General features: G+C 41.5%; 3 protein-coding genes across 4 annotated transcripts in view; 2 read left to right on the plus strand and 1 right to left on the minus strand.

Moving 5' to 3' along the window:
* The first annotated feature begins 501 nt into the window (after window positions 1-501).
* sh2d7 (SH2 domain containing 7) lies at window positions 502-6,652 on the plus strand. Its single transcript, XM_071904453.2, has 6 exons — window positions 502-653; window positions 1,741-1,830; window positions 1,985-2,150; window positions 3,057-3,311; window positions 4,674-5,366; window positions 6,063-6,652. The coding sequence occupies exons 1-6, from the start codon at window positions 502-504 to the stop codon at window positions 6,105-6,107; spliced, it is 1,401 nt and encodes a 466-aa protein (XP_071760554.1). The 3' UTR covers window positions 6,108-6,652.
* A 3,062-nt stretch (window positions 6,653-9,714) lies between these two features.
* On the plus strand, window positions 9,715-18,240 carry LOC139915754 (ras-related protein Rab-11A). Its single transcript, XM_071904455.2, has 5 exons — window positions 9,715-9,850; window positions 10,681-10,876; window positions 12,480-12,673; window positions 13,016-13,096; window positions 15,100-18,240. Exons 1-5 carry the CDS (start codon window positions 9,811-9,813, stop codon window positions 15,234-15,236), a joined length of 648 nt encoding a protein of 215 aa, XP_071760556.1. The 5' UTR covers window positions 9,715-9,810; the 3' UTR covers window positions 15,237-18,240.
* Window positions 18,241-18,528: 288 nt separating this feature from the next.
* Window positions 18,529-22,948, minus strand: part of LOC139915745 (uncharacterized) — a 92,227-nt gene continuing 87,807 nt past the window's right edge. For both annotated transcript variants that reach the window (XM_078291423.1, XM_078291396.1), the window contains exons 21-22: window positions 21,986-22,231; window positions 18,529-20,352 (exon numbers count right to left, since the gene is read on the minus strand). In XM_078291423.1, coding sequence (XP_078147549.1) covers window positions 20,135-20,352; window positions 21,986-22,231 — 464 coding nt within the window. In that variant the 3' untranslated portion in view covers window positions 18,529-20,134. The remainder of the gene's footprint in view (window positions 20,353-21,985; window positions 22,232-22,948) is intronic.

The following is a 22,948-nucleotide window of genomic DNA, read 5'->3' on the forward strand; positions in this document are numbered from 1 at the left end:
TCATACATCAGTTCCATCCCAAATCCATCACATACAGAATCAAGATGATACCAAGATAAACCCATCCAATAACACAAAGAGGCATTATACAGACATAAGCTTTACTGTTTCCAACACTTACCAATGTCCCCACTCCCTACCTCAGCTGCTCCCTTCACATTTTCAAGTACCAGAAGAACAAGTAACTTACACCAAGGGGAAAATAAAACAAATGAAATATCCCCTTTATAATGAGACCAAGTGGTCGCAGTTGAATCTGGGACAAGGAACAGTGGTAGTAAAATGAATTTGGCAGCTCCAGCAGCGGTGGAAAAGTCACAGGCAGATAAACTCAGACAATGCCACTGTTCAGCTGAGAGACGCACAACGGAAATAGTCAAATGAGGCACCTGGTCTTCCATTTGAGAGATAAACGTCATCAGAGCAGAGGGACGGTGAACTAGCAGCGCAGGGCGTATGGTGTGCTACTACTGTTTTGTATGCTGCCATTAAGGTGTGAGGATGGAGAGGAAGCCGGGCGTCGACCTGCAGACGGAGACTTCAGACGGAGGCCTGAAGGAGCTGGTGCTGCGCTGGTTCACTGAGACGCAGGAGCCGCTCATCCTGCACAACGGAAACTTCCCTGACTGGTTTCAAGGCTTCACTGCTAGAAAGTAAGTAAAGAAAGTAAAGAGCTCTGCCACAGGAAGAAAGCAGTGTGCAAGTGAAGAGAAATGTGATCTTACTTGGTGTCAGAGGTAGAAAGTAGAGTTACTCAAGTACTGTACTTTGAGGTACTGGCACTTCACTTGAGTATTTCCATTTAGTGAGACTTTATACTTTTCCTCCACTACATTTGAGGGAAATATTGTACTTTTTACTCCATTACATTTATCTGATGACTGGAGTTACTAGTTAAAAGCTCATAAAATATGTTGCATAGTTAGAGTTTAAACTCCCCAACAGTATATGGATATATACTTTTACTTTTGATACTTAAGTACATTTTACTGCTAATACTTCTATACTTTTACTTAAGTAAACTTTTGAATACAGAACGTTTATTTTTAATGAAGTATTTTTCCAGTATTGCTACTTTTACTTAAGGATTTGAGTACTTTTTCCACCACTGCTTGTTGTAGCTTTAAACTTTCCAATGCCTTGGCACATAAAGGTTGTATTTGTTCAGGTCTCGTGGGCTTCAGTATGCTTCGGCAGAGTTAAAACTGTGTTACTGAAACCTGAACATCTTACATCTTGCCTTGATGTAACAACACAGTTACCTCTGCCAAGGAAGTTATGTTTTTACCGTTAGTTTGTTTATCTGTCTGTCAGCAGGATATGCCAGAAAATTATGATCCATGAAATTTGGTGGACAGATCGGCCTTGGGCCAAGAATCGATTTTGGTGATGATCCGGATCTGGGATTTCCAATAATCATTTGTAGCCATAACTATGAAACTAACAGAAACAGAGACTTGATTCCAAATCCTAAGGGAATGTTTGCTGGGTCAAGAAATCAATTTAACTTAAAATCTAAGTGATAGGAATGATGTCTTTGGCTGTAACAGCAAGGTGGAGAATTGTTCAGTGTTGGTGGATGTTTGCGCTCTCTGAGTGCCTCCTAGTTGGTGTGTGTGAGAGTGAAAGATAAAGAGAGCCGAGAGAGAGAGGGAGGTTGTGAGAACATGGCAGTGTTATTTTTAAACCTAATTTGCCTGTGGCGATGTTTAATCGGTTTTGTCTACCTCTCTGCCCCAGGGATGCGGAAGATCTATTGAGAGATAAGACTCTGGGCTGTTTTCTCATTCGCCTCAGTGATAAAGCCATTGGCTACATCCTCTCCTACAAGTGAGGCAAACTAATACAAATAAACAGTATATTAAACAGTGCTTAACATAAATTGAGAAAACACCTACAGTGTGTGTTCCATTGTTGAAAGTTGAGAAAATGTCTCTTTACTGCCTTTGTGCCTCATCTCACTGCCTGTGCATTTCCTCCAAAGGGGACAAGACAGATGCCGCCATTTTGTTATCACCCAGAACCAAGCCGGACTGTTCGTCATTTCAGGAGACTGCCAGACTCACCGCAGTCTCCCGGACCTGATAGAGCACTACAGAGTCAGCCCCATCCAGCCCTTTGGAGAATACCTCACCTCCTGCTGTGATGACGTAAGGACAGGACCTGAACCTGAACCCAACAGGACCGTCCTGTACACAACACTGTAAAACCCAGAGGCCACTTCCTCTCCAACAAAGTCCTGAAGTTTGACTGATTGATATGCTGCTTCAATTGATACCACCTAAAAGGTCAAGTGTCAGTGAAATTGTGGAAACTGACAATTTTGAACGTTCAATATTTAGGCTTTCCTCGAACAGAGATCCAAGACTAAGTTTAAAGCCCCAAATTGTAAATGCAGTTTGGTGTCAGTCTGTTGAAGCACTGTTGCCCCACTACTGACTTTATCTATATTTTGATTAATTGGAGTAAAGATATTTTTCTCTCTCAAATTGATTCACTGAGTTTTTTATATAAAGACTGACATTAAATGTTTTTACATGTATTTTGATGCTGTCAAAGAATTGTTTACACTGGCAAAGTCTGTTAACACTGATGTTAAACAGGCCTGGAATTTTACCTATAATTGGTTATGAAATTGGCAAAAAAAGCTTATTGTCCCGCACACAATGAAATCAGGTCAGATTTTGACAAAACTGGGAGGGATGATGCATTTTGGCACTGGTTCTGGCATTTAAAAAAAAAATGACACTGGTTAGCCTAACGGGAGCGCTGTAATTAAAGACCAAAATTTAAAGCTCAAACATGATATCTCAGAGAGCACTGGGCTGATTTTGATAAAACTGGGAGGGATGATGCATTTTGTTAATGACTGGCTCAAGGAGTGCCTGCATCACTCATGGGGGACGACATGTTTCACTTCTTTTCCTTGTTCAAGTCAAATTCCCTGATACATTTTGTGGCTATATCTATACCTATTATATGGACAAATTAATTTTGAACTGGGACTTCAAAGATTGATACAGTGAAAATAATATTGCCCGTTGTTTGTATTTCAGAAAAACGCAGTTGAGCTGTATGATGTGGTGAAGTATGAGGCCAAACAGAGGTCTGGGGTGAGTGTCCAAGCTCTGCGGACTCTGTGGGACCAGAAGAGCGACCAAAGCTGTGAGCAGAGGAGCGAGCGAGGGAATAATCACAGGATTCAGCAGCAAAATGAGCTTCCTGTTGTCCAGCCACCTGCACTGCCGCCTAAATCTAAAACCAGAAAGCTGACAGAATCCGTGTCTGTGGGATCCATGTCCCCCTCACAGGTATTATGAGAAGTATATGATTTCCTATTGAAAACTGGACAACATAGTTTTAGCACATCAGTGTTAAGTACTAGTGTTTATGAGTAGGAGAACCATGCAGCACATCATGTAGAGAAAAAAGTCTACGCTTCATCAAAATATTCTATTTAGTGCAAGGTGCAACTCACAACCTAATACAAAACTGTTGCAATAACTCCAATGTTTTAAGTGATGACGTTTGCAACCAAACTCTCATCCTTCTTAAAAAGTTCATTCTTATTGAATGTTTTTTGTAATTGCTGATTTAATAGACATTTAACCTTGCTTAAACCTTAAAGCACAAATCGTCCCAAAGCCAGAAAGCACATGTTGTTCTTGTGATTTCAGACAGTTCAGTCAAGCTAGAGAAACCAAGCTCTAAACAAGACATTTTTGAAAACATCAACTTTGTTTGACAGATGTGGGTCATAGATATGTGTAGCCTAATCAAGAAGGCAAAAAAAAGAAAAATACAACTGACCACACTCTCACCAAATTGCATCACTCCAAGCCTCACAGAACAGGATCTCTGGGGAGTTTTCCTATTGTACCAAATTTTAGTTAAACATTATTAATGGGTTAAACATTTACATTTAGATTACATTTCATTGGAGAGCTAACTTGCATGAAGCTGTAAAACCAGCCTGGGCACTGTCCCAATAAAGTTTAGTCTGGAGCACGGTTAGACCAATATATCAGTTTGCTAATATATCAGGCCGATATTGGCTGATATCTGCTATGTCGTCCACCGCCGATATGATGGAGGTTCCTCCCGTATAAAACCCATCTGCAGTCAAATGTTATTTTCTCTGCACTTTATTTATTCATTTAATTGTTCAGTAATGTTTTGTGTAAATTCATTCTTCATTTAAAGGCCTAATGTATCCCAGAGTTCCCCCTTCCATTGAATAGGTGTGGTGGGTCAGAGCTGTTAACACTAAAAGAATTTCATCAGTCTGGGTTTCAGTGGAGAGTTTTAGTGTCCTATGATGGTCTAAATGCTGTTTCAGAGGCTTTTAAATCCTGCAAAGAAGAAAATGACAAGATTTTTTTGGCATGAAAATGATCAAATTTAAAGATAATGAATGACAGCTCTAAAGCCTCAAAAACCCATATCAGTTGAACCCTATTCTAGGTCTTCTGTTCTGTCAGTAGGTTACTTGATGACATCTTCAACAGAGCGTTGACTCTTGTTTCTAGCTTCAGGAGAAACGATGCTGAACTGCCCAAGAGAAGAGGAATAACATGAATTCTGTTCAGCATGGATTGTCCCTTTAATCCCTTCAACATTCACAGGGTAAATGGAACAATATATTCTCTTTCTTTCGGTGTTTCCTCCGACAGGCCGTCCCTCCAGTCCCAAAGAGAGGCATCCCTCTGAGCCACTCCATGAGCGAATCTTTCTCTGACAAGACCTCACATCCCGGCGACACCCAGCACGCCCACATCGACCCGAACAGAGCGGAGAGACTGAGAGGGGATTCAAACCCGCCGCAGATGGATCACAGGGTCTGCTCCAACACAGGGGAAGTCTCGTTATCGTTTAGCCCCGCCGACACGAGCCATCATGGGGATCTGAATCACAGCGTCGCCCCCGGGCCCACGTACTCTGTGCTGACCCGGGGGGAGAACAGGAGCAAGTCTCTGCCTCGGCTGGATAAAAGCATGGAGGAGGAGTACTCCAATCAGCTCGGCACCCCCGCACATTCACCCGCTACACCCAAGAGGGTCACCTGCCACACCTACTCCCTCCACGACCCCAGGGACAGCGCGAGATACAGCAGGTCAGAGCTCCAAGCTGACATGCAGGAGCTGCTGAAGTCCAACCCGCTCTACCAGGCGTCTGCTGGGCCCGGAGCGGGTTCAGCAGACGGCGAGTACGCTGAGCTTTCCGAGGGCCCGACGCCTCCCAGTCGCCGGCTTCCTGATGACACCTATGAGCAGATACCAGGGGAGAGCACAACCGTCCAGGGAAACACCTACGAGACGCTGGAGGACATGAAGACCAAGAAGTCCAAATCCACCTGGGGGAAAAATGTAAGTCAAACAGAGTGAGTTATTAATGGATAAGTTCAGCGATTCTGGACCTATAAATAATTTGTCTCTTCCATACCTGTAGTACTTGGACCCCCAGAGAATATTGGCTCCGGAGTCAGCTGTCAGTTGAAACAGTTGGGCATTTGGACAATCCGAGTTTGTCAAAATATCTCCAAAAAAGCCGTATGTGGCTCCACAGAGGAGTTGAGAGGAAACATGACTCAGTTCCACCAGCTTTCACTAATCAAGAAATCACAGAACTATTTTTCTCTGCTGCACAGACTGCTGTGGGATCAAAGGTCGTTACTGGCGGAGTGATCTAGTTTTGGACGGTCAGGTCAGATTATAAACAGTAGAGTTTGTTAGAAGACAATCCACTGAGTGGAAACGGTGCGGTGCCGCTGCTTTCCGGTTCGGATAGAAATACGTCGGTCAGTCTCCGTATCGTTTTCACAGACTTTTTGGAGATATTTTGACAAACAGTTTGGACTCATTGTTGCAGCAAGAGGCAATGGAGCTCGCTGTTTCAACTGACAGCTGACTCTGGAGCCAGTATTGTCTGTGGGTGGAGGTACTACGTAAGAGACAAATTATATAAAGGTGCAAAATCAGCAAACTAATCCTTTAATGTTGCTGACAGTAGAAACGTTGTTTTTTTTAATACAAATTTTCTTACATTCTGTTTTATGTTTGCAGAATATCAAATGGAGGAAATTCCTTCCTGAGTACAAGAAGAAATAAGAGCAATGTGAGAAACATGCATAAGAAGATCAGGATGGAGCTAATTTTGTGGTCAAATATAGAATCAACTGTTATTTGTTACTGACTGATATTTGTTGATTGCATACTGAAGTAAGAAAGAAAGTAAACAAAAAGAAATGAGTATTACAAATAAACGAATGAAAGCTTTCACTAAGGTATTTTATCAAGTAGGCAAGCTATGTGTGATGCCAATTAATTTCTTATTCAAAGTTTTAAGCCCTACACAATTCCCTCTGTACATAAATCATCCAGCAATAATGGTGTCTCTGGACACCATTATGTGACATAGTATTTCATTATTTTTCCTTGTTTATTTATTGTTCATATTTTTATGTATCCTGTGAAGCATTTTGAAAATCTTTTAATAAATCTCTAACTTACTATAGCAGTAGTAGTTGTAGTAGCAGTAGTATTCCTATTATTATTAATCCTCACTGTAAAAATGTTAAAAGGTTTCCGATCTCTGTCAGTTTGTCTCTTTGCATTCCATGTTGCTGCATAATCATTTTACTTTTGTATATTTATGATTTTCCCATATGCTACAAGACCAAACTGTGCATGTGTGAGGTAATTAACATGAAGTACATTTTCACATGAACATTTTGTCAAATAAAAATCTTTATTACAAACCTGTGCTGCAAGGAAGGAAAGAAAGATAATATTAATGGTGAAAAATGTAATTATTATTATTATTATTATTATTATTTAAAAAATACTTATGACTTAATGGCTTGTTTGTACAGCCATACTGTACGGGCATACAAATTGCACACAAAACATATAGTGAACTACTTGGAAGGACTTGGACTTTAACAAACACATGGGTTTAAAACCCTCTGGTGAATATGTGGAAAGAGACTGGACACAGTTTTTAACTTACAAAAATGCCAAATAGAATAAAGGTTTTTTAACAGATTTTTGAGTGCTTTGGATCTCTCTTTTGTCCACATGATTACCAGAGGAAGCTTTTTATCCAAAGAGTACACAACAACACAGTCTTTAACATCGCATTCCAGTTTAAACAATCACATCCCTCCAGAATTGTCAGCACCTTTGATGAAAATGAGTCAAAAAAAGTCTGTAGAAAATGAAAAGCAAACATTTTTACAATTATGTTCTACTTTTTGGAAGTCATTTTCAGGGATTTTTTTTTTCAATGATAACCTTTATTCTGAGAAAAGTGACAGTTTGTCACAAAGCTGCAGCCGGGATCCATAATGCTTTGATGTTGAGCAAACAATGTGCAGATTTCTACACAAAGATTCCATGCAAACCGCTCATAACAACACAGTCAAACACAAAACACAGTAAATCACTTGAAAAGACCTCTATTTTTGTAGTGCTTCTGGCTTATTATTATTATTATTACTGTATTCAGTTAGTTAATAGATAACCATGAGTCGTCTCTGCAGGTCAGGCTGAGCTCCGGCTCGCTGCTGCTCATGACGCAGCCTCTTGTGCCTCCAGTCACTGGAGTCTTTGTGGCCAGTAGCTTTTTTCTTTCTTCCCTTACTTTCCCTTTCATTTTTTTCTGTCTCATTCTCTATCATCCCTTCTCTTTGTGAATCGAATGCCCCATCTCCTCCATCCCCAGCTTGTCTTTTGTGTGGGTCTTCCTCATGAGGCCGTCTCTGTCACCTCCCTCCTCTCAGTGAAGCGCTCTTCCTCCTTCTGAAATGCCTTCATCATCACACACTCTCCTGCCAGCTGTTTCTGAATTGTTTCCCTCTCCTTCATGATGTTTTCTTTCTCCGTCTGAAAGGCCTCCCTCATTATATTCATCTCTGTCACCTCTCTCTGAAGGGCCTTCCTCCCTTGAGGATTTTCCTCTCCATCTGAAAGGCCTTTCTCATTTTCTTAAGCTCTGTCTCCTCTTTCAAAAGGGCATCTCTTCCTATTATCGCCACCTCCTCCTCCCCATGAGAATCTATCTGTTATTAATCTCATCTTTCCTTCTCTAGCCGCTCTTCCTTCAGGATGAGACGCTCTCTCTCACATGCCGACACCTCCTCTTCTCTCTTCAGCTGTGCTCCAGCTCCTGCTTTGTGGCAATCTTCTTCAATAATTCATGGACACAGTTGACCCTCTAGAACAGGGATGGGCAACCATGGAGGGCCGAGAGTCTGCAGATTTTCATTCCGACCAAACACTACAGCTGGTGATGTCACTGATTAGCTCACCTTCATGCAGAGAGGAGGAACTAATCAGTGAAATCACCTGCAGTAGTCTTTTGTTGGAATGAAAATCTGCAGACTCTCGGCTCTCCGTGCCACATGTTGCCTATCCCTGCTCTATAACGGCAACATTTGATGATAGCTAATACAGTAGGTTGTCTATAATGTGACACCTTGCAAGCCGGTGGCCCTCTATCTCTGCTCAAACTCTCTCTCTCTCTCTCTTCTCCACCTCTTTGTTCCTTCTGAGCAGGCGGACAGTCAGTCCGTGTCTCTGGCCTGGATGTTTTCTGTCTTCAGCTGGTGGGTTGTTGTTTCCAGTCTCTGCTTTCATTCACCAAAGTTTTTCCATCTCTATCTAGAAGCATAAAAACACAACTGCAGCTGATATGCCATGTAGCATGGCAGCTAATTGCACATACACACACAAGTTGAATTTCAATGAGTGGACAATGTGCCTTTATCTGTTGAAAGGTGACCAGGGTTTTGCTGACAGCTGCTGTGTTTTGGATTTGTTTTATCTTTTAAATCCTTTCTTAAAAAGCATTTTTATGAACAGGCCCGTAATTTCATTGCTTTATTTCATCTTTACTGTGTCTTTATTGTATGCTGTTTTACTTTCTTGCACCTCTGTATTGCATTTTTTTCTATTTTATTTACTTGTCTTAAATTTTTATCTACATTGGATTTATTTATTCACTTGCACTTTGTGACATTTTGTCTCTTTTGTGCTGTAAATCACCTTATAACATTTATTTGAATAAAATGCTACGCAAATAAAGTTTATTATTATATTATTATAGACGAGTGGCCCCACTGACAGTAAAGAAGGTTCAGGATTGCAGCTTACAACTTTATTAACACTTTTTCATGCAACAAGTGGATTATTTCCTTGTGATTTGAACCTTCTTTGAACTTTCTTGAACATAAATGTAAATAATAATAAATAATAATAATTAAGATCATCATCATCAGCAGCAGCAGCATCATCATCATCGTCATCATCTAGTAGTAATAGTAGTAGTGGGAACAGTGAGTGATGGTAAATGGAGGAAATGGAAAGGAGGTTGAGGAGTTTGAAGAGACAGCAGACACTCTGAGATACTCTTTATGGTGAACAAAGATACAAATAATACAAATATACAAAGTAAGTGTGATCTAGACAAGAATTAAATGGAAAATGCAACAGATCCTGTTCTAAATAGCTTCAGCAACTTCCGTCTAATAAACATCTAGTAGCAACATCTCAAACATCTCCAGCTCTGTACCAAATACTGGATGACTGGAGGTGAGGGAGGAAGAGTTATTGAATTCAGCGCATTTCCTTCAGATGTCCACTAGATGTCCTACTTCTCTCTGTATGCAGCCAGAGAAGAAGAAGAAGAAATTACGGAAGTACGGCTTCCAAACAGATTCCCGTTAGCTGGTTGTAAGAATAAAAGACAGTAGTTCGCGTTTTTTAAATTACTTCGAACTAAAACGTGGAATAGTCGTTACCCCACAAGACGATGGGCACTAGAGATGATGAATATGATTATTTGTTCAAAGGTAAAAAAATGTATATATTTGTTCGTTACTGCTGCTGTCTGCCTTCAGTCCTGTTGTGTTAGCCGAGTTAGCTGGCTGGCTAGTTTGTTTGCTAGTTCACGTTAGCTAGCTAGCTAACCAGGCCCACTGGCTAGCTGTCATGATTATGCTAGCCATCGTCAACCTTTGTGTTCTGATGGGTTTTCACCTAGCTTGCTGACTAATGTCAACTATCTGAATTAATTCACACGAAATCGAAGCAATTATATCTTACAACTGACAAACACAAATAAACCGCTAACATTTTATTTAAGCGATAGAGCGTTTTGACCATTGGCTATACGTTAGCTAATTGTAGCTAACAATTAGCTGATGTTGGGTAGTTAGCTTGCTCGAACATCAGTGGGCGCAGAGTAGCTAACATTGGACACACCTAACGTTAACGGACTAGCTAACGTTGGACACACCTAACATTAACGGTTATCGAAACGTTTCTGTAAGATCCAGCTAGCCCGATTGACATTACCGTCCGATTTGGATAATCAATGTTACAGAAATCCACAGTGACAAAACCGAGCCTTAGTTAACAGTGAATCAAGCGTCAACGAGTAAGATTGGTGGGTGATGTGATAGCTAACGAGCTAGTTGTGTTACATTAGAAACTGCACTAACGAGCTTTTTTTGGCAAGCAGTTAAGCTTGCAAAAGTAGACAAACTACTGGTAATGTACATGTGATAGGTGTTACTGCTAGGTTCCGCAGAGTCACTTATGTAATTACCGTGGAGATAACAGGTAAATAATTGTAGTTGTTCAGTAATTTAAGGTAGCTTGTCACCATTCTGTGTTTCAGTGGTGTTGATTGGTGATTCGGGTGTGGGAAAGAGTAACCTGCTGTCCCGTTTTACACGCAATGAGTTCAACCTGGAGAGTAAAAGCACCATCGGAGTGGAGTTTGCCACACGCAGCATCCAGGTGGATGGCAAGACGGTGAAGGCACAGATCTGGGACACAGCTGGCCAGGAGCGCTACCGTGCCATCACATCTGCGTGAGTACAGAGTCGATGGATAGAGGATAGCATCCACCTTTGTTCTGTTCGACTGATTTGTATCATACTTCATAGGACAGTACCTTGGTCATGTAACCCTCAACCATTATTGTATCAAGCAAAATGCCCAATCAACATGGTCATGCAGGACAACAGAATTATATCTCTTACAATCCATATCCACTTGTATGAGGGGTCATTTTGCTGAAATCCTTTTTAGAAGATGCGTGTGGACATTTGGGCCCTACTGAGGTTCATTAACAGTAGTATTCAGTGTTAATGTGACAGTTACTTTCATCAGTATTGATGTATTAATGGACAACTTTATAGTTATTGAAATATGACTATCACAGGAAAGGAATCAGTTTTTTCACCCACTCCCTTCATTGATTTCCGGTGCAAGTTGATGTCTTTGAAAGGTAATTTAGAGATGCTTAGCTACACAGCTATTGATTATCAGATATTGCCCTTTGTAACATTGAACACCAGCTTGCAGACACATCCCAAGATTCCTTGCACATAGAAGAGGACAGTAATAGGACACCATGTGGATCAGTGGACAAAGGCTTGATTTATACTCTGCATGATCCATGTTATCTTTTGAGCACAGCACATCTGAATGTGCAAAGCTTTTTTAGTCCTGTGGTTAGTTGTACAGAACACATTTACAACAGATCCAGCTGTATCACCTAATTTTGCCACCGGTTACCTCTTGTGTGTTTTGGTATGTTTTCTACCAGACCAATGTAAAGTTTTTTTGTCATGGGTGGTACATGTTTTCTGTGCAAATCACCTCTACAATGTACAGAATGTGAATTCCCACAGCAGGCCTGTTTTCCTATACAAAACACAAAGATGTTAATAACCTCAAGGCACATACCATGTACTCATGATATTGTGATTCTGCACCCAGCTCACAACCTCATTGCATATCATCTCCTTTTTTCACTCTCCTTTCCTGCCAACCCACACTAAACTCTCCAGTAAAGCAGAGATGCCTTAATAATGACTCGCTGTTCAACATAAGACAGGCAGGTAAAGCACAGATGACCTGCCCTTATACCCAGGTGGACTAATAAAACTGCCTGAATAATGATTGGGGAGGATGAAATCAGATTACCAAAATGCTTCTAAAGAATTATCTATAGTCTGTTCCAGTGCATTTGCTGTGATGATATTAGTATGACTAGGGCTGGGCGAAAATTCAATAGTATCCTTTATTGTCTTTTAGTGGAATTGTATCGTAATGATATGGTGATTTTGGGATATCGTGAGGCACAATTCTGCTGTCTAAATCGGTGATGACAAGCTAATTTTATTTAAAATTTCTGACAAAATGAGGTATGTAACATTTTAAGGAATATTATTAGAAAATTTCAGTTTTGTTTGACACCACACCTAACATTACCATTCGGTTCAATGGGAGGAACATTCATTTGATTATTTAACATGTGATTTTGCATTCGTGAGCCATATTGTGATAAATATCGATATCAAAAACTGATATTGCTTGCAACCACACCGCCCAGCCCTAAGTATGACGACGACCACCATTCTAAAGCCTCGTCCTCTTCCCTTCCCGGTGCCTCTGCCACCCATCCAGGTATTACCGCGGGGCGGTGGGGGCTCTGCTGGTCTATGACATCGCCAAGCACCTGACCTATGAGAATGTGGAACGCTGGCTGAAGGAGCTGAGAGATCACGCTGACAGCAACATCGTCATCATGCTGGTAGGCAACAAGAGCGACCTGCGCCACCTGCGGGCCGTGCCCACCGACGAGGCCCGGGCATTCGCTGGTGAGCTTGTCACATGTTTTATTGTAGGGAAATGAATTGGGCTACCTTTGCAGATGTGAATCACATTTAATTATTAATTGCTCAGGGGTTAAGTATCTTATACAAAGTGAGACATTTTTGAATTATTGCGAATTATACAGTGAAATAATAATAGAGATAAAATACATACAGCTGTAGTTTTTGTGTAATGCAGTGAAGACTCTGAAACTGTGTGCAACTCTGCTCGGTGCAAGTTGCACAATTGCATATTTGTGTTTCATGAGTCAAACTCCCCTGCCATCTGTGGAATGTTACATATTTGATATACTGATAACGTTCCCTGGTTCTGTCTTTGTCCTGCAGAGAAGAATGGTCTATCTTTCCTCGAGACGTCGGCCCTGGATTCAACTAACGTTGAGACAGCCTTCCAGACCATTCTTACAGGTGTGTGTGTGCGCCTTCAGCCTTCAGGAGGATCCTTACTCCAAAAATACCTGTCCCATCCCATTCTGATGTCCACATTCATCCCCGAAATAGTCCTGACAAGCAGGGAATCCGCTGGTCTAGAAAAGAATTGTCTCACTTGGCTTAAAAACACAGTTAAAAACGACATATGAGACGCAGGCCAAACAAACTTTACATTTATTGAGGAAATGACAGACAATTGAATTGTTATTCGTGCAACACCTATCTTTTGCATCAGTGCTCATAACTGTCCTTTTTATGACTGTGATAACGATAATAGGGAAGTCAAGTGTCTGGTGGACTTCTCTTGCCGGGGAGAGGAACACACACACAAACTAGGGATGGGCATGAGTACTCGATTTGGACGTCAGTATTCGTTCAACGGTTCAACGTATAGAGTATATGTATACATATATGTATATAATAAATATAAACGTAAATTGACCCTGTTCTATATTAAAAGTTTACATTTTTTGGAAGGGACTGCTAGCAAAAATGATAGATCTGCGCACGCATTGTTACAGGATCTAACGTTACAGGCAGAATGGCGACCAGGCATAAGAGTGATGTTTGGAAGTATTTCTACAAAATAGACGAAATGAATGTGCAGTGCAAGCTATGTAACGTTAAACTTGCGTCTCGTAGAACAACTAGTTCGATGATTAACCATTTGTGCATTAAGCACAAGGAGAAAACAGCGGAGACAGATAACAGGCAGTCTCGCATCACCTCATTTGCTCGCAGTGTTGGCACACGCCGTTGTGATGCCACCAGGGCAGAGAAGATTAGCCAGCTCATCACGAAAATGGTGACTGGAGATACGCTCCCGTTAAGCTTTGTGGAAGGAGAAGGCTTCCGCGAGCTGATGGTGTTTGTTGAGCCGGAGTACAAGCTACCATCGCGGCGAACAACAGCTACAAGAGCGGAGAAGATGTATGAGGAAAGCACGGTGAAATTGAGGGCTGATCTGCAAAGTGCCGACAAGGTAGCCTGGTTGTTCAATAAATGAATTTCAAATTGCACTTGTTTTCCGTTGTTGGCCAATTTACATAAATGTGAAAGCATTAGATAGTAATAGATATTCTTACAGGCCTATAGCCTACGAAATTAACTGTTTAGCGTTAGCCAAACTTTGGTTCCGCTTGTGTGTTTCCAGTTGGACACGGACCCCTACCCGCATTTTCGCTTAGGTGTTAATTCCGGACCATATTCTTACGTTAGTTTTTTTTTTTTGTGAGTACTCGAGTATTGAAATTACTTAAAATGCCCATCCCTAACACAAACACATCAATATAACAGAGTCATAATGGATCAACGTCATCACATAGTGTAGTTTGACTGGCTTATTATTTTTAGGAACTTCAAACCTTTGCTATCATGAGCGGCCTGACCAACTTAGATAAGATAATGCTGGTGTTTATTAAGTTTGTGCCAGTGGTCTAGGTTCCCCTCTCCTGTTCTTCCTCTCTGGTGTCTGCACACAGTCAGTATAGTTGCAGATACCAGGCTTGTTTTCCTCCCTTCTGAAGAAGCCATTTGCTGCCATTCATTCTTTGTCCAGTATGAAAAACAACTTCCACATGAAGCCTTCATTTGGTTTGGTCAAACTTTGTGTTTTATCCTCATTTAGTGCTGAGTTGAGTGTTTTCATACCAGCGCTGTAACGTTCCGCTCTGCCTCCTGTCAATCAGCTGACACCCACGGGATGAAGTGGAAGTCTCTTCCAGGAAATAATCCCTCAAAAACATGTCGCCTTATAAACTTTACTGTCACATCCATGAGTTTTTATTTGGTCGTCTTTGTTAGCCGGAACAGCGGTTAATTTCAAGCTAGGTTTGAAACGGTAAAGTCTGTATTTTAGAAATGACGAAAAACAAGTAAATGTAAAAATCTAATAACATGAGAGTAAATGGGCTGCAACTCAAAATGACACCAGTATTCTCCTTTAATTTGACCTTGTCCCCCCCCCCCTCCCCCCTCAGAGATCTACCGTATCGTCTCCCAGAAGCAGATGTCGGAGCGTCAGGAGAGCGACATGTCCCCCAGCAACAACGTGGTCAACATCCAGGTGCAGCCCACTGAGAACAAACCAAAGATGCAGTGCTGTCAGAACATCTAGCCCAGCCATGTTTCTGCTACTACCCCCCCCCCCCTTCCTCCTCCCTCCTCCTCCTCTTAGATCCACAGCCCTTGCCTCCTTCCCCTCTCCTCATCCCTAGCTGCCCTGTCTCACAACTTTTCAACCCCCGCCCTCAAAAAAAAAAAAAATAGACTGCCTTGGTATACTGTGTGGTGTGGAAGGGTTGGAGCCGTAGCTTCAAGGCTCTGACTCTTAACTCTGCAGCATCCTGTACCTGCCCCTCCTCCCCCTCTAGCCCCCCCAGGTAAAATATCCCAGTCTAGGAAGTCACCCTGTGGGACGGCCCACAAGCTGAGCCCCTCCGTCTTTAGGCTACTGCAGGGCGGCAGGCAGCAGGCATTTCTTATCACTTTAGATTTCATTACTGTAGATGCGCTGACATGTCACAAAAATGTCTTAATATATGAATGTGATTTGTTTTTCCTGTTCTCGTTTATTCCTTTTTCTTCCATTTTGTGCTCCTGTTGATTTCCACTGTTTGTTTTTTTAATTGATCTTTCTCTATATTGTATCATATATTTACTAATGGGTATATATGAATTTAAAGCACATCAAAGTTGCTCTGAAGTGTATTCCTATATACAAGCTTCTCTTTTCCTGTCATTTTTAGGCTAGCCCCTCCCCCCTCCTCTTTAGTGCAATGTACTGTTTGGAAACCATTTGGATGTATCGAGCACAGTGTAGAAATGTGTGCTCCGTTGCGGTAGTGTAATACGATTGATCTGATTGCTGTGAATATAATGCTAGTGAAACATAGAACCTTTGCATTAGCTGAGCTTCAAATTGCGCCATGGAAAGGCCAGATGTAAACTAGCATGTAGCGAGCAGCTTTGTAAGCGTTGTCACTTTGTTTACAGTAGGTGACAAGTTTAGGCCAGCTTTGCATGTTTTTTTTAAAGATGGCACTCTGCTGTGTTGCATGTTTTTATCAGGTGAAAGACTCAATCTGGACTGAATATGGAACACTATCATGGCCTTGAGGGTGTGTAATTTTAGGCTGTCACCATGCCAATGAAAACTGAACACGACTCCTGTACATTTGGATATCCATTTAAATAACTTTGTCCCACTTCCATTCTCAGTGCAGCTTCACACAGGGATGCTGTCCTCTAGTGGTGCTTGTGCTTAGAAGGATTTTCTAATTGAAGGCACTTTGGTCCATTGGGCTTTCCTGGTTCAACATTAGGCAATTAGTATGCATACATTTTTGTTTTATAGCAAACAACATATATTTGACTATGACTATGCAGAAAATAGCAAATGGCTGTTTGGATTTATTTTTTTTTTTCTTTTCTTTTTGTGTGTACCTCCTATAGCAAATGAAGGATTTAAAGAGCAAAAGTTATTGAGTAATTGAGGTAGTATTCCAGCGTGACATTCCTATGATACATTCAATATTACAATCAAAAATCTCCTTTAGTTAAGCAATCGTGCTTCGCATGTAACCACAGAACTACAGCTGGGACTGCACATGAGAAAGCAAGCAAATGGAGAATGTCTTTCACTTGGTAGTTTGGATTTCATGAGAGTGAATTTAGCAAAATCTTGCACTGAACCTTAATGGATGTCTATAAAAACATGCTTTCTTGTCTAGGATTAGCTTTCATCTGCATATGGAAAAACTGGACCTTTTTTTGTTAGATTGGATATACCATTAGTAAACAGTTAAACATTAGTAAAACATTAACAGTGCCACTGTTCAAAAACCAAAATATGTTTTAACACTGCAGAATGCAGCACGTCTGAGTGTCTCTCACACCACTCTGTTTCCTCCCACTGGCTCTGCCAGGTTGAGTCTCAAAGTCCTTCCTTAGATCCTTAGTGCTCTCCACCGACATTCAGGAGACGGTGGTTGATGTCAGGTGAAGTTCCTCCTCTCTTTGTCTCCAGCGTTGAGCTTTGAGAGTGTGGTAAAGGGAGAACTCAAGGAATCAAGGAAATATTTTCGTGATTCAACCTCAGACAGTCTCGCTAGCTTCTTTTCACAGTGCCTACTCCACCACGCATCCCAGTCCAAACCCTCATCCACTAACCTGCTAACATGCCCTTATATTCGCCTTCTCCTTAACTATCTAACAAACAACCTGGCTTCTGTCTGTCCCATGGGGCGTGAGAAGACAGGTAGCCATGTTGTCCTGTGTCACTATCACATAAAGCCTATGTACACCGAGCTGCCTCTGACTTCAACACAATGCATGGCTTTTTGTACAACTCCAACTCCACGTCATAATGCCTTATGTAGCTAACATTGTCATTACTGTTCATGCAATCTGCTGAGGGTTAGGTTAGGCTTAGCTAGCTAGGATGACATGCTAACAATTGTCTTAAGCTAATTCTTGTGACCAGTCCAGTCGTTGAACTATGACAGAAGCCTCGCTAACAAACTACTTGCTAATACTCAAGAGTGTGTGTTCTGTTGACTTTCCAGGTTATAGCTGTATCAGTGTGTGATGGTGTTTGGCGGACATATACAATGCCTGAACATGGTGTGTGTGTATGTATGCTTAGAGGCAGAGGTTAGGTCGGTAGCTCTGGAGTGTGTGAGCCTGGCTGGCAGTGCCAATGGCGTTTCTCTGAACAGACGGCACTGCCAGCCCGGCCTCTCCAGACACACTAGTTAGCAATCTGTGGACGTGTAGAGAAGTGATTCCTTTCTTCTGAAAAATGATTTATGATCCTTTCTCATATACCTCCATTGTTCTATGTTTTTTTTTAAGAAGTGTGTTTTAATTTTTCTTTTTGTTTTTTCGTTTTTTTCATTTTGAACTATATTGAAATACGCTATCACTATAACTGACTGTAATTCCAGTGTAAACGTGTAAGAGTGAAAAGATGTCATTTCAATGAATTTGGAGGGATAAATGTGAGGGGGGAGTCAAAATGAACGGTTTTATGTTTTGTACAGATTGATAAATTGTACAATTGTGTCTATATCTTAAGTTATCAGTTCATCTTAATAAAGCGCACCAGTCATAAACCTTTACATGATCTATTCTTTCTATTATGGTAGTGTTACAATAGCTAGTTGACCATAAAATTGACTAAATTGCAGTTTACTTTGACCCTTCGACAGGGAATGAATGTATGAAACTCTTAAAATACTGAGGAACAGAAAGTCCTGGCAGAGAAATCAGCTGCTCTGCAACATGAGATATGACACCACTATCCTGAGCTATGACAACTTTATTGAGTTTAGGGCATGAAACAGAAACCAACAAGCAGTACTGGATACATCTAGTGGAAACTATTATCTGGACAAAAGATGAGGGGGAAAAACGTCCAAGCAAGATAACTAGTGGAATCGAGAAAATGTATCAAAGTAGGAAACCAAACACCGGGAAAATTAGCTTTCTACATGTGATTGTCGGTATGTTATTGCTATTTGCCAAGGTTTTATATTTAGATTTCGTTGAGCATATTAAACAAAACTGACCTCTGTGTCATTTGAAAATGTAAGCAGGGATTTTTTTTTAATTGGGTACAAGCAGTAATGTATGAAATTGTTTTAGCACAGCGGGATGACAAACACATTTCATTGTGTTTAGGAAAGAAAACCTAATGATTCTGTAATGGACTGAGAGGTAAGGAGGAGGAGTCAAAACCGAAGTTCATTTCTGAATAGAAATTTCTTACAGACATTGGTCTTTGTAATAGGAAATGCTTTCACTGTCAACCTTGCCACAATATATCATTGCATATTCTTTAAAAAAAAAAAAAAAGCATGTTTCAGATTGGAGCCATTCCCATGTCAAAAAAGTCAGATAATGATAAAAACGATTTGCACCGAAGGACATGAGGGTATTTCTGGCTAACTATTATATGTTGATTAATCATTGGCATGCATGTGTATTTTCACTCAACAAAAAAAATCACAATTATCACTAGTGTAAAGTGTACATTGAATACATCACTTTTTATACAGTACATACAAAAAGATAACTTTTCAGAGAGAAAATATGGACCCTGTCAGGATCTTTAAATATGTAAACATGACATAAGAAACGATGTGTAAAAATACCAGAACTATACAGGTAGTGTAAATCTGTCCAGCTTTGAGGTTGGGTACATCACATGGTGTAATAATGCTTCATATCCTTTTCTTTCTTCCTTCGTGTGAGAGTTTTGGACCAATGAAAGCAATTTGTTCCATAGTTGTCTGTCTGATTTCCCCCTTTTGTTATCACCACTGTCCACTGACTTGCCCAGTACATGTCTGATTGTACTGCAAGCAATTCATGAGTGTTTGGTTGGGCCTCACCCTTCTCTTTGGCGAGCACATTTACAACTCTGGTTATCCAGGTCAAGAGAGAGTCTCGCCCAATCAGCTTTGCACGAGTAAGTTCATGAGGTTTGTAATTCAGGCTATAGCAACACAGCTTTATTTGTTTTTCTTTCCCTATTGTCCTTGTCTTTCCATCTTCTGACCCAGAAAGTATTAAAAATGACGCGGGAACAGAATACCAGCCAAAAGGTATGGTTGCATGTGTCCATGTGTGTGTATACATGTATATCCCCTCTATTGACGTTTTGTTAAGCGAGGGGAATTTACAACACAACGCTAAAATGCAGTATTGACCGGCATGAGACAGCTCAAACAGCTTGGATATAATACAACGATACAGTAAGTCCCAGTATCAAACGGCAGCACAATGGTCTGGGCGCTGCAGTTCGTTCAACAGTACAGTCTCACCAAAACAAAACACGTCCTGTGCAGCTTCCTTTGCCCGCTGAATGTCCACCAAACAAAAACACAAAGCAAACGAAAAACCCTTTGCACATTTGTCCCGGTTCAGTTTCCTGGTTGCAGCCCCAAAAGGAACTGGCTACAGCCTCTCCCCTAAAGTGTCCAGGTTGGGTGCTGTTGGGTGCTGGTGGGCCTAGAGCAGGGAGCTGGTGGGGCTCCCGGGCAGCGGCGGGCTGTGGCTGTGGTGGCTCAGGCTGTGGCTCAGGCTGTGGCTGTGCGAGGGGCTGGGGCGCACCGGCAGCAGGTCGTAGTGGCTCGGGATGTGGCTGTTCCTGGGCAGGTCGTAGGGGTTCTGGGGGTAGCTGGGCACCACCACACCGTTGGCACCCTGCAGGATACTGATGGTTGGCTCTGGGAGGGAGAATTAGAAGAATTAGAGATTTATTTTTTCCTCTGTAAACGCACAGTATGTAATTTCTGCCGCTAGGGGTCTCTCAATCAAAACAATAACAAAAGACGTAGTTTGATGACATCGTGAAGTAGCGTGGGATCATGGGAGTTTTTTTACGGGGACAGCTTCGGCGACAGAACGCGCAGCAAACGGGAATGAATAATCGTGATCCATCACGAGTGAGCAATAAAAACAACAGAGTGGCTAGAGTGGCTAGCTAGCTAGTTCGCTGACTTCCTTCCTCACTCTCTGACGTATCATCTGGTGTTTCCCGTGTTTCCCCGGAAGTTACGGGGTAAAGGGGATATGACGTCATTGACAGGCGACCAAATGAAACGTACCGTTACCTTGAATAAAATTACGGATTTCTCTGGGTTTGAACATTGTTGGAAACATTTGGGATAATGTAAGTACACAACTCAACAAAGTATATAACATAGGTCTAGTCGTTTTTAGATATTTTAATGCGGAAATGTTACATATTATACCTTTAAGTGTCATTTGGTAGTCTGTGATATGGAGAGACTTTCCTGGCACCAGCCCCTGAATCGATTTTGCAAGATTCAGGTCTGGAGTTGCTTCCATTAACGGTGGTTTCACTGAATAAAAATCTGTTCAGAACAATCAGCATCTGTTGCTAGGCAGAATTTGGAAGAAGCAATTATGTGATTGGTTAGATAAACCAATCCCAGAGGACTCAACGCCCCTCTTTTAAATCAGTTGACCTTGGAGTAACTGAATGATGAAGTTGAAAATGAAAGGGCCATTCAGCCTGAATATCAGGCAGTGGAGAGACAGGCAAATGGAAAGATACGACTGACAAAAAGCTATTTTCCCTCCAATTTACTTTTAAGGTGCTACATGTAAGCATTTTAACATCTGAACTGAATTTTACATTGTGAGGCGGAAAATCTGCTGGATCGCTTTATGGCACAAAACAGGAAGAGGGCGCTGTTCTTCCAGAGCAAACGGAGCTAAAGCTTTCAGAGTTTCTCCCAACGGCAGATGGTGGAAGGAGCGAAAGGCCGATGGAAAAATCACTTCCAGCATGTTTATCTTCTTCAGTAAAGACAAAGAAACCAGGGGGAGGGGGGACAGGAAGTAATGCAGTTTATGGGAAATGTAGTTTTAATTTTGAGAAACCATAACAATAGTACTGGTTTGAGGTAGAAGCTACCAGTCGCCTCAATCATGGTCTCATTTGTTTAGGGTAATAATACAAAGGTATTAAAATTCATTCGACAATTATATATTGATGTTTACAAATTCTACATGTAGCAGATTTAAGTAGATAGTCAAGTAGTAGATAGTCTTTGAAATGCAGAGACAGGCAAAAATAGAAATATGAAATAGAAAAATAGAGGAAAACACAACTATTAACAACAATGACAAACTGCTAATTTCTCAGTTTATTATGTTCGCTCCTGTCTTGTCATGGACATTCCCAGTGGTGGAATAGATAGAAAGATCCAAGATAAAAAAGGGAGAATGACAACTGAAATTGAGAAATACAGATAAAGGAAGCAACATCCTGACAAACGAACCCCTTTCCTCAACCAGCATGTTTTGCCCCTCCCCTCTCCTCAAACGTACCCATGTCGTAGACGTTCTTGGCGGCGGCGGGGGTGGCGGCGGCGGCGGGGGCGCTGGTGGTGCTGGTGGTGGTGACGATGGCGGTGGAGCAGCAGTAGGCCATGTGTTCATGGTGAGCCGGGGACTTCATCTCCACGTAGCTGCTCTCCGAGTGCTTACACGCCAGGCCCGGCGGGTCGCTGATGGTGGCGTACGGGTTTTCACTGTTGAGGGAGCAGGTGCTGGACAGGGAGCCCTTCATATAGTCTGAGGGCAGAGGGGACACACACACACCACAGGTATTTATTTAGTGTGTTGAGAGATACTGCTATATGACTCAGATAGGTACTGTAAGCTGTGGCTGTACAAAAGTGTCAGAGAGTTAGATGAAATACCGCCAGAATGTTGTTAGAGGCTGAACTGATGCAGTATCTCCACATTTGCTGTAAACAAACGCTCTCTAGCATCGTTGCTGTTGGGTGAAAACCTTTTAACTCTAATTTTGGTGATTTTCATGTTTTAACTTTGATTAAAGGATTGCATCCTCCCCCATGAAATGAGAAAATTCTACGAAGCTTGGGCTTATGAAACCTTTTCAAAACCAATAAGATAAAAAAATAAAAAATGCACGATGGTCAAGCTAACAAGGCTGTTTTTCTTTGAGTTGAAATGTTGGAGATGCAAGGTTTTCACCTGACAACAGTGATACATGCATTGTTACCCGCTGTATGAAAGCCGTAAGACACAAGATAAGATAAAAGCCATGAGACACAATAACGGGACAAAGCAAGACAGACTGATAACTGGCTCCTTGGTTACCACAAGCGTTTGCATAGCAACCAACTCCATTCTTGATAATGGAGATTATCAGCATGACTGGCCTTTGAGCAATCAGATTTCCTATCAGAAACAACCCATTGTATGAATCTGAATTATATACTAATGTGATTTCTGCTTTTAACAAACAAACATGCTGAATCAACT

Source organism: Centroberyx gerrardi, chromosome 1 (genome assembly GCF_048128805.1).
Source record: "Centroberyx gerrardi isolate f3 chromosome 1, fCenGer3.hap1.cur.20231027, whole genome shotgun sequence".
In the NCBI taxonomy this organism is placed as follows: domain Eukaryota; kingdom Metazoa; phylum Chordata; class Actinopteri; order Beryciformes; family Berycidae; genus Centroberyx; species Centroberyx gerrardi.

Bases quoted from the DNA above. Each gene is read 5' to 3' on its own strand.
- sh2d7 (XM_071904453.2), top strand. From the start codon at position 502: ATGGAGAGGAAGCCGGGCGTCGACCTGCAGACGGAGACTTCAGACGGA. The intron at 3,312-4,673 runs GTATTATGAGAA...TTCCTCCGACAG, and splicing joins GATCCATGTCCCCCTCACAG to GCCGTCCCTCCAGTCCCAAA. The intron at 5,367-6,062 runs GTAAGTCAAACA...TTATGTTTGCAG, and splicing joins AATCCACCTGGGGGAAAAAT to AATATCAAATGGAGGAAATT.
- LOC139915754 (XM_071904455.2), top strand. From the start codon at position 9,811: ATGGGCACTAGAGATGATGAATATGATTATTTGTTCAAAG. The intron at 9,851-10,680 runs GTAAAAAAATGT...TCTGTGTTTCAG, and splicing joins ATATGATTATTTGTTCAAAG to TGGTGTTGATTGGTGATTCG. The intron at 13,097-15,099 runs GTGTGTGTGTGC...CTCCCCCCTCAG, and splicing joins CTTCCAGACCATTCTTACAG to AGATCTACCGTATCGTCTCC.